The sequence below is a fragment of the Heliconius melpomene genome, chromosome 9 (assembly GCF_056956725.1).
Source record: "Heliconius melpomene rosina isolate 202511_hmr_F chromosome 9, ASM5695672v1, whole genome shotgun sequence".
Taxonomy (NCBI): Eukaryota; Metazoa; Arthropoda; class Insecta; order Lepidoptera; family Nymphalidae; genus Heliconius; species Heliconius melpomene.
In genome coordinates, this window is record NC_140397.1 from 3,606,537 (window position 1) to 3,619,056 (window position 12,520).

The following is a 12,520-nucleotide window of genomic DNA, read 5'->3' on the forward strand; positions in this document are numbered from 1 at the left end:
TTATGTTTGTTACATCAGAACTTTCGCTTGGGTTTTCCATATGGTCCCTCGGTCGAAAAATGCCTTTCCTAAGAATTTTTTCTTTGTTTTCTTTCAAAACAATTACTTCAAGACGTCACAATTCAAAACAATTTCCAAAAAATCTACCATTTATAACCACGACCATTTAAATATACAACCACAACCATTCCTCCGAACCACATACAAACTGACAAACTGGCAGACCAGCAAACTGCAAGTTTATTTAAAGCGAGGCAGGTGGCTGGTTAAATTGAGATGTTCGTTAGTCCATAATGGTATGTATCTCGTCAATCTTGCGAAGTTATTTCTGTCGCCCGCCAATATTGCTTATACGTAGGTACTGGTATGTGGTGCTGTGTGGTGGGATTGGGTGCGCGCCCAAGCCTCTTATTTTTAATGTGGTAACTTTCTTTGAATTTCATTGAGTTAGATTGTAGATGTTTCTATTTAGGTTGTATGTTTCATGTTTTTTTGGAGTTGATTAAAATAAAGTATATGTTATGTATATCAGAAATATTATGTTAAGACCAGGCGTGGTGTAAGGGTACAAGCGTGTGCCCATAAACGCGACAGGTTGTGGGTTCAATTTTCGCTCCAAGAATCGCTCTGGTGATGAGGCAAAACGCGTGTTGAGTTCCACAATGCTTCCAGAAATCGGCGGTGTGTTAATGGGAACGGATTTTCTTAACATTAGCTCCCCAGGTTCCTTCTACCTTGCTATGAGAGAGATATAGCTTGAAGCAAAAAAAAAATATCTAATAATTTGTAATAGGAAGGAACCATTAACAAAAGGCCTAAGTTACTAAGATTTTAAAATTTTTAAAATATAGTACTTTATAGTGTGTCCTTAACTGCAATTTATAACTAAATGTTAAGCATTCGAAATCATTATATTAGACTATCATCAATAATTTCGAACTCGTTAACATACATCTCATTGGCAATAAAAACCTTAGAATTGGTAAAGATCGTTAATTCTCGAGTATTCCTGCTAAATGGTAGATTTAAAGCATAAAATCCACTAAATTATTAGCGCTATTCTGTACCGTTCTTATGTTTTAATAGCTTTTACCCACGGCTTTGTACCTATCGTCAAGTGGAAATTACTAAAAGCTGTGTGTTATATTGAAACCATTATGCCGACTGTCGTTATATAATATTATATTCCATTATCACGTTATATATATACATAGTACATTGCGCGGCGTTGAGTTCCTCCACTCAACACACAATGCCTCCAGATTTCTATGGAAAATGGGGAACAGAGACTCACCACTAGGATCCCTTTGCCTACCCTGTTATATGCAGAATACAGCGTAAAAAAATATTCCGTTTCAATATCACCTCTTATGACAGCATCCCCTGTATCTCTCATTAAAGTAGGCTGTATCCTCTTATAATAAGAAAGAATCAGGTATTAAAAACAGCTCTTACTAATTTTTGCTAAGAAAATAAAACATCAAGTGAAATAACAAGTGTAATTATTTCTATAGCATTTCATAGCATCAACCTACCAACATAAAGTCCAGTGGACAACAATCCTATACAACCAGTACATAGAATTGATTAGCGAGCGCATTTGAAGCGATACCACGGGCCTTAATTAATTAACTTAGCCGTGACGACGCGAGCTCTTAGACTAGCTCTAACTTATCCTACTATTAAACTTTGAATAAGATAGATTTATGAGACACTAAGCTAAGATATAGTAATTGAATTGCATTTTCATTTGTTTGTTTGTTTTACGAAGATTACTTTGTTATTTGGGTTTTTTTTTAGTTTTTTTTATGTAATATTGATTTTTAGTGTTGTTCTTTTGATATGGGAGAATTAGAAAAAATGTTGTTTAAGTTTCTTGAAAGTGATGTCACCTGAGTTAAGTATAGCAAGCATTGTATCTATATGGGCAAACAAAATCCGTGTTATTCCTTTGGTTTCGTCTAGTTCCATCTTTAGGTACTAGAGAGAATCTAATGCATTGATGACGATTTTCCTAAATTTTTTTTTGCTTCAAGCTTTATACCACTTATCTCTCCATCTATCCTCACATGAACCTAATGTCAGGACATTTCGCCTTCCATTCCTCCCGCATTCTCTTGTCAAAACGAAAACTGAAAATAATACATTTCCCTGAGTGAGAGTCGATCCACAACTATCGTATTAACAGCCCTTTATTAATCTTTAAAATTCCTATTACTTAGTATTTCCTTTACAATCAAAGCTAATACAAATATATAAATTATACAAATAATATACTAATCTTCTATTCTTCTATTCTTCTACAAATATTCAACACAATATAGTATGAAATGACTAAGAGTTACATTTGAACATATAAATGCTATATTTAATCACTTTAATGGTTGTTCGTGTAAGCTTAGCTCAGGAAACCGCGTTAGAATCAGTTAGGGACGTTGAAGAAGTTCGTGAGCACATTTGTACTGAAATATCCATTATATTTCTATTAGATAATTGCAAATCTTTCGTCTTAGGTAATATGTTTTCTTTTGGTTTCAATGTATTTTATTATTCTGTACCATTTTCCAGAATTCAGCTCTCTAACCTGCTGTCTGCGGGATACAGCGTGAAGCTAAAAAGTAATGAGTTTAAAAACCACGCTACGTTGTTCTTATAGTTGGTACATTCATTTTAAAACAAATCACTGATTTAAGTTATCATAGTTTAATCCCTCCTCTCTTATAGATTTAGAAAGTATTTCTTTACACTTCGCGGCGGGTCCATTAGAGTCTGGATTTATTTTGTATCTAATCGATATAATCGGGTGGCCGCCCGGTCATTGTTTATCGATATTTCAAAACCCTAGAAAGTATCGATAGAATCGATTAATTACAACAATGTATGCTCCTTAAGTGGCCGGAGTGACATCGATTTTTTGACAATGGCTAAGAATTTCAGTGACGGTATTAGTATCGAATAATCGATTATATTACACAGATAACAAATTGTGATTGATGCTAAATACGTAATACGATTGCATGTCATCATTGTAACGTTAGCTTCGCTCTTAATAAGCTCTTTCTAACACAAAAACCGCATTGTTTCTAAATGATGAAACTTAAGTGGATAGATAACTAAGAAAATATTGAACATAATATTAGATTAAACCTTTAATATTTAAAAACTTTTTTTCATTGTTTATTGTGAAAATAAATAAATTGTATTTAAAATCACTTTTTCAAAGTGTTAAAAAATAAATTGTGAAAAATATGGAATATATTTTTTATAAGTATAATTATAGACTAAATAAAAATTTAATAAATTCCTAAAAGAAAATTTCAGTGCCGAGTAGGGCAACATTAAAAAAAATATAGACAATAAATTTCCTCAATAATCCTCCTCTTTTTTTTAAAAAAAGAATTCGATTAAAAACTACTAAAATAAAGAAACTTATTGTAAGCAAAGTCTAGAAATGACTATAGTATCAAAATCCGATCCACTATAGATTTGTATCTCACTGAGTAGGTTGCTTAAATAGTCGATTGTTCGAATTATATTTGTCTCCTTGTATATTATTTAGAATTCCTCAAAGTTCACCGTTGTTGTGAGTGGCCATTTTATTTTATATGCTGACATGTTTTTTTAATTATAAAATATAAATAATATTGTCATATTGTGTAATTTTGTAGAATATTTTTACAAAGAAATTTTTTAGAAATAGTAGCAAATTGACAGGTTATTAAAACTTTTTTTCCGTTTTCAAAATTTTAGCTTTCTTTTATATTTTTCATCAATGCATGAATATAGAAAAGCACTTCACACATTTCATCGTGGCGGATTCATGGCAGGGTCCCGGACCCATATTGGAGAGGGAGTAGATCGTCCTCCATTTGATGTATCCATTATATTTTTAGTATAATTCATATTAACATAGTCTAGTAAGTGTAAAACCAGCTTAAGAACTGGCATTTCACCAGAAACGCTACAATTTCTTATCGATTTCAAGACATTACGTTACTATTAACTGTTTTATGGATACACGTGGGTGTGTAATGCCATACTAAATGACAATACAAGTCTACATACGCTATATGTGATTTCTTCACTCTCTCTTAGAAATGATATGACCATTATATTTATCGTTAAGCATAGAAAGCTATCTAATTCTAATACTTACATATTAGACTATTATTAAAGTATGTAATATATCTTTTTTGTATCTGTAAAAGTTATTGTAATTAACGTAATAGACTGAGATCCCAAGGCCCCCAGACCTACGTCATTTTAGCAAAGCTAACGTTTTGAGGATTAAGTCTAATATGTAATAAAGACTAAATGCATAGTCTCTCCTTACCTTAAGTTGGCGCTATCTCTGAAAGTTTCCCACTTTCAAATTAGTAAGTTTACATACTGTCTTAACTACATATTAGACTAATAGTCCCCAAAATTTCAGTTTTGCTAAAATGACGTAGGTGTGGCGGCTCTGGGATCGTAGGCTCTAATGTACGATTGTAATATACGAGCATAAATATGCTCAGATAAAATGAACTTGCGTGTAAAATCTAAGAAAAATACCTACTATTTATTAATACCATTTATTTCTTTTTGAAAAGATATCGATACTAATTCACATTTTGTTTTCTTACAGTTTTCAAACGGTTTGACATCAACCATCAGCCCTCAACAGCCCCGAATTTTGGATTTTCAAAGGTAACTTTAATTTAAAATTAACTGACTAATACATTGGAATTACTAATATATAACATTTTATCAGGAAATAACTCCCTTTTAATATAATCTTAACAAATGTTAATATTATAATATCAGTACAGTACATACTTTCACAAATATATCTAAAGAAATAACTTAAGAAAGATTTTACTCTACAATTCTTGTGTTTCCCACGCGGCATTGTGTTATACAAATTGGTACGCTTTATCATTGTCCGTCTCGTTCTGACATTTAGCTTTGTAATAAAAAGGAAAGAGATAAAATCAATACAGATTTATTTCAATTCGAGTAAACTACGTTATTATATGGGCGTGGCTGTTTAAAACCTCTTATTAACTTCCATTTAGGGATGTTTGAGCTAAAACTTTTAAAATACTTTATGAATACAGATTTTGTATATTAAATATTAGACAATTCATATTTATTTTAACGAAAGTGTATAATAATTATATAACTAAACAAATTAATTAAATTAAGTATTAAATAATTAGCGATAATAACGAGATTTTAATCATTTTTTTTTAATATTTATTTATTATTAAATTAATGAATAATAATATAAGTAGATATGTTTGTTCATATGAAAAAATAAAAAGATATACAACACATACATTTAGTATTCCATTATGTATTTTAACAAAGATATAGTTAAATAAGTTTAAATTGAAGTAATTTTTAAGGCAATATTTGAATATACAGTTATATACTAATGTCAAGAAATGTGTGGATACGAAAAGAATAACAATAAGCTTATATATAGGAACATAGTGAATTAACATTAGGTTCTCTGGAATTCTGAAAAAAAACCTACGAAAACTATTTAATGAACCGACTTTAACCACTGTACCATAAGCTCCACAATTACTAAATATTTATAGCAAACACCATTTCACCCAATCGTTAAACGGTTATCAGTTCTGATTTCTGATAAAATATTAAATCTTGACTTTCAAACATGGTGTGAAACTAGTATTATCGTATATTTACTATTATAGCGGGCTCACAATGCCTATATCGTTATAGTTATTATGAAAGTGAAATATTTGAATATTTGATTGAAATTTATTGAATAGCACAATTCATAGTTAAGATAGGGTTTGCGTATCAAAAATTATGTATTCTTAACAAATAATTAAATATAATATGTAAATGAGCCCTTTGTAGTGCAGTGTGATATTGTTGGCGATGGTATTGAGTTCATATTGAAGTTGGGCCATTGGCGGCGTTGAGCTACGTCACTAATTTCCTAATAAAGAAAGATGTTATGAAGAACTATAAGATCTTATTGTGTTCTTCATTTATAGCAAAAAAGTTGAATTAAAAGGATTTTAGAACATATTAGAATCTATTTGGTTAAAGTATTTGTTATTAAATCGAACATTCAGTAATTTAAGCAGTTCGTTCAATTAATATTTAAAAAAACAGAGCAAATCTTAGAGCATGAACTATTTTGCTGTTACTGTTTCCATAAAATCTTTAAAAATATCTGGGATTTCTAAAATTATAAAAGAGAAAAACATACGTTTTTATTATAGATGTTTAATATTTATTTCTTCTCAGGCACTAAACGGCTTCTTGATGATGATGACGCAAAACGGAAAACTGTTATACATATCGGACAACGCCGCTGAATACCTCGGACACTCTATGGTAAGTCATTTGAGAAAGTTATATATATATCTTATATTTATATTTACAGTAGTTTATATTATTATATAAATATATATATATATATGATTTAAATATATATTTTTTGTGTTTATTGGTAAGCTAAATATAGTTTGAAAAACTGGTTAAGTGCGAATTGGACTGACCCGCTGAGGTTACTACCAATTTCAGGATTGTAGATCAATGGGAATTACTTATAAAAGTTGACACATTTTTTGTTTGGGGGCTCACGTATGCACTCATTTTGTATGAAATGAACTATAAATATAAGTTTGTAATGTTTTTTTTATTATATAATCTTATTTTCACTTTTCGAGTTTTTTCCTTTATTTGTATTGTAACTTCTAACGTGCCAGATTTCATAAACGTAGGTCTATGGGAAGTACTCATTAAGTTTTGTTTTTGCGGCAAATTTCTAACAAAATGAAATAATAACGATGCATAAAAACTCGTATATTTTGATTGCGTTGCGTCTTAAAAGCTTAATTCTGTGCTTCCAAGGACCATAAACCTAAATATTTGATAATAATTGCAACATGATACAAGTTTAAATACTTATATATAACTAGCATACATATCTGAGGCTCTTTAAAAACTACGAAGCTCAAGCAATATCTTCAACTCCAATGACACTTCCATCTTCCGTTTCCGTCCAGACAAAAAAAAACGAACTCTCCTTATTACAACAATCTATTAATATAATATCAAAAAATCAATATCAATCGTTTAATTCTCAAAGCGGGCCGGTGGGTCGGTACAAATCGTACCAGTGACCCTAAATCGTTAGCTGTAGAGTGGATAAATTAATCACTACGTTTTATTGTTCGCCGCGCCCGCACACCGGCTATACAGGTTGATTCATACACTTTGTTTTATATTAATTAAATGTTTGACTGTTATTGTTGTTTATTGAACGTGCTGTATAAATGTTGACGGTTGGGCTTTATAAAATATTTTTTTGTATTTTTATTTCTTGGCTCTAGTACCTTTCAAAGCTCGGGGTTGAGTTTCGCCAATCAACACACAATTTGGCGAAAAATGGGGAACGTAGTATCTTAACACTAGGTTCATTCTTCTACTCTACGTGAAGCTCATAAAAAAATAGTATGTGTTTTACATTATAATAGGTAGAACGAATCACTGATAAAAATGTTTTCAAATATCTTTTATGTTAAAAATAGTAGATATTTATAAAAATTCTATTACTCTTGGCAAGTTCTTTTATATAAATTTATCATGATTTGCCTAAACAGGTATATAGAGCAGTTTTTAACGCACATTTTCAAAGCAATATTAGGCATGTTTTCTGATATAACAACTAAAGTATCAAAAATTTAACAACCTGTATTAAAATATATATACAAAAATTTGGCGGTCGGTCTGTGTGAAACATGCTACCATTGAACGGAGATACATTATCAATATATTCAAATTGTGATTAATAACCTTTACGCTAGCGTTGGCACAATGATCGACATTGGAGTATTCGGTCATTAGATTTTATGTTTATTTATTTTATATTGTTTCTTATTTATATTATGTCGAAATAATTTTATGTATACCTTATTTTTGATAGCATTTTAGGTGTCTTTGTGTTAGTATAAAAAAAAATAAAAAAAAGAAAGTATTTAAAATAAATCTGAAAAAAAATACGCCTAGAACTATATTCTTATTACCAGAACAACGAAAGGAAAATAATTGTTTCACCCAAGTGGCGAATAGCGATCTAAATTATTGTACTGTTGATATTTAAAAAAATATTAACAGTCAAATCTGTTATTTTTTTACATTTTACTATTTTGTTTTAGTAACGTTCCTAGACTTATCAACGAATAAAGTATTTTTACCGTAAGCCAAAAGCAATAGCTAAACTAATAATATTTAATTTGTACTACCATACGAATAATTAGTTAGTCTCATTTCTTCGTTCTGGTGCCGAGGCAAGGCGCGGCACTAAGTTCCATTACTGAACACTAAGTGCCTCTAGAATCCTTCCTCTAGGTTCCTTCTCCCTATCCTGTTGTGTGTGGGATACAGTGTAAAGCCAAAAAAGTAAGTCTGTCTCTCTATACGAATTGAAGTAAAATACAAATTTAATACTCGATAGGAGTCAATACAAACGTTTATAGATCCATCGGTTAGATTGGCCGACATTTTGTTTTGATAGAAGCAGTTTGTCAGATGTCCCAAAACTGAGATAGCCTGTCGAATTGCGATAAGATATCGGTGTTATTTGTAAAATTGTTAAGTAAACCTAATGTTTTTTTATTACAATATGTTTATGTTTCTCTCTTACTAAGGTAAAAGAGAAATACATAAAATAATTACAATATTTTGGTAAAATTGAAACAAGTACTTACTTTAATATAATACGATAAGAAGTGCATGATGATATTAGCGCGAAACAGAATATAATAAATTCTTATTCTTATTCTGTATCTAGTAGGGTAGACAGAAGGAACCTGGCAACCTAGCGTTTACTAGCCCACGGAAGTGTTCTGCTACCAAATATGTAATAATAAAACTGAAAATCAAACTGATTTCGAATATCTGTCAATTACCTTGGAGCACGTACTTGTCCTCTCGAGAAATGTATGGATATATCATATATCTCAGAAACTATTGAACAGTTTTTAATGACACTAAAATTATTTCTCAAATTGGAATATAACATGGCTGAAAAGTTTCAATTTTAAAGTGTTATTCCACACTTAGGAAAGAAAAATACTTATTTAGAAAACTGACTAATTTTCTAAATAACTAAAAAGTTATAGACTTATAAATACATAATTATTAAAAACACAAAATAACGACAATGCCAAATACAGAAAATAATATTATTAATAATAAAAAAAAAACATCTCAATCTCATACTTTAAACTATCCTCCATTTTCCCACGATCTCGTTCTTATAAGACCGTAATGTAATGTAATGATCGATACCAATCATTATTGTTGTTTAAAATAATAATTTAAACTCTACTTTCACGTAAATACAGTTCATTTTTCATTACTTTCTCTAAAGTCGTCTAAGCGATATTTTATTGTTATTTCGCAATTAAGATTTATGATAAGATTTTAGAAGAAATAAGTACTTAATCTAAGTATCTATTTAAAAACAATGTGGGCCTTAAGTAGGGTGTTTAGGGACGGAAATTACAGTGGAGATAGATTTTAAATAAATCTTAGGTTTCTATTATGTTAAATGATATATTTTTTTGCAGAAAAAAAACTAGTTTTACTATTTGGCATAGGTAATTAAAGTCTTATAGCACAGCAATCAACAGCTCCAGATTTTTTTTCAATATCATAAATGAGGCCACTCGTTGCGCAGGAGCACGAAGTGTGTCTGTAAAATTCGATTGGTTTTGGATTCGATTCCCGCTCGAAGAGATGAAATATTTATTTAAATTTATATTTCCATTTCTTCGCCCTGGTGTCGAGGCAAAAGCGCGGCGTTGAGTTTTGCCACTCAACATGCAATGCCCCCAGAATTCGGCAGAAAGTGGGTAACGGAGTGTCTTAACACTAGGTTCCCACTGCCTACCCTGCTGTTTACGGGATAGAGCGTGAAGCTGATTTAATTTTTAATTTTAATTTTTAAATATTCTATTGTCTCAATGCTTGTACAAAGCAGACCAGAGCTATAAATATTGTATGGCATAAGATTAAACTAATCAAGCCCTATACTTAATTTCATCAGAAAACAAAAGCAAGATTTCAATAATCTCAAAGTTAACCTAAATTAAATCTGACCTAGCCTCAACAAACATTATATAATAAAGCCATAACCGTTAACTCACTTATACAATACCTGCCTACCATGAAACCGAGTATACTTCCTAATTACACCCCTCGTACTTCCCTCGAACCACACACGTCGGCCAATAAACAATAGACAACGCACAATTCAATATGCAAACGAATAATAACGATAACCACAACGCTTCGTCGCTAACCTGCCGATTTCTTGATGTAAATCATTAGAACCTTTGTTATTTAACCGACCACCGTTAAATGAACCACAAATCTAATACTTCCCTCTCGATACAATATTAGTATCTATATATATAAAATCGAAAGGTCACTCACTCATCACGAAATCTCAGAAACTTCAAGTGCTAGGAATCTCAAATTTTGCATAGGAGTTACTTATAGGACGTAGGTGCTCGCTAAGACGGGAATTTGCAATATTCAACTTCTAAAAGGTTGTTTTTGGGGTCGAAAGTTTGTATGAAACTTCGTTACTACAAATGCTAGGAGTCTCAAATTTTGCATAGACGTCCCTAGGACGTAGTCATGGAGACAGAAATTAATAATAAAATAGTTCACGCGGGTGAAACCGCGAACGGGCCGCTAGTATCTCATATAGGGAGGGTAGAGGAGGTCGGGGGAGGTCTTATGATAGTGGGTGGGCTCAAATGATCGTTTGGGCCCGAGGCGATACAAATTTATCATTTGTATTGTGTAACCAGTGTATTTCAAAAGGTACCTCTGTTTCCTTATCGTTGAATGGTTTATCGCGGTTTTCGGATTTACACGTCTCTAAATGTTATACACCTTATTCGTTTCGAGATAGATGTTTAAGATTGAATTAGTTATTTTGAGTCTGTGTACTTTGTCAATAGGTGTCTATATTATTCTATAATATTGAAGTTTACATTATAGAATTTTCCCAGTCCGCTCGACGGCCGCAAGCCGAGGTTCGAGTCCCGCAGGGGGTTACAGTCGTCGACTTCCTCACAGGCAGCCACTTAGTGCTTGCATTTCTTCAGGGACAGAGTTCCCTCTTCTCTACCCAACCGGCGTCGTTGTGAAAGCCAATAGAGCTAACAGCATTAACATCATGTCGGAAAAATATATAGAATTTGGCTTAACCTAAAATATTTTTTTAATTAAAATATATTTGATATCAAGCTTGACGCAGGAGCTGGCGTGCAACTGTAATCGCGACAGGTTATGGGTTCGATTTTCACCTGAGCTCTCCGCTTGAAGTGGGAATCGGAAGTGTTATAATTGAAACGAAGTGCTTTAAAACCAGGTTCCCAGGTTCTCTCTCCCTATCCTGACATATGCGTGATACAGCTTAAAGCTAAAAAAATATATGTTTAATATTTTATAATTATTTGGGAAACTATATAAAACCGAGTAAGTATGTAAGGTACCACATAAAATGAATATAGAACATTTTCCTTTTATTTTTGAAAGTCCATTGTTAAGCTTAAAGCTATCTTAGCTTATATAGCCTTATAACCTTTAAAGTATTTCCGGTGCATACATTCCACGTTATAAGTATGTATCATAGCCAATGAATTTGTATTGAAACTGACGTGACAATGTTAACAGAAAAAAATAAGAAATTATTTTTTTATTAATAAAGAGAAAATATTTTTCCAGAAGAATAAATACGAAGAACAAAGTGATATGACATGCCATTGTTTAGGTTTTTTTCACTTTAATGTTGGCTTCAATGGTCGTTGGTAATACTTAGAAATCTATTAAATTGTAGAATTAGATAATTAAAATATGAGATTCAAACCTACGATCAGCCTGTATAAACAGACATCTTCCAACTAAGCCTAAATGCCATAATTAATGTTATATCCTAATTTCATTGTATTAAAAAAATAAGATATAACTTATTATTCTTTATTATAATTATTTTTTTACTTTCACTCGTATAAAAAATTTATAAATAAAATCAAAATCAAATCATCTTCACGCTGTATCCCGCACACAGCAGGGTAGGCAGAGGGAACCTTGTGTTAAGAAACCGTTCCCCACTTTCTGCCGAATTCTGGAAGCATAGCGTGTTGAGTGGCAGAACTCAACGCCGCGCTTCACCTCGACACCAGAGCGAAGAAATGGAAATATAAATGTAAATAAATATTTCACTTCCTCGAGTGGGGATCGAACCCACACCCGTCGCGTTACAGTCACATCCTTGTGCCGCTAAGCCAAAAGCCTCGAAAAATAGATAAATGAGGTGGCAAAACAAAAGTTGTATTTGCTAATGTTAATAACACTAGCATTCTTTAACGGTGTCAGTACATGATGGTAGAAGTGTAGACAATAAATCAAACGTAAGACAAACATTAATTTGTAATACAATTACGACAGTGCTTTCGTTTCTAACATTAAT

At 31.6% G+C, this 12,520-nt stretch overlaps 1 protein-coding gene across 1 annotated transcript in view; it reads left to right on the forward strand.

Moving 5' to 3' along the window:
- The window catches only part of dysf (neuronal PAS domain protein dysfusion), a 118,841-nt gene that overhangs the window by 56,656 nt on the left and 49,665 nt on the right, over nucleotides 1-12,520 (forward strand). The window contains exons 4-5 of the mRNA XM_085189882.1: nucleotides 4,628-4,689; nucleotides 6,271-6,360. Of these exons, the coding sequence (XP_085046008.1) occupies nucleotides 4,628-4,689; nucleotides 6,271-6,360 (152 nt within the window). The remainder of the gene's footprint in view (nucleotides 1-4,627; nucleotides 4,690-6,270; nucleotides 6,361-12,520) is intronic.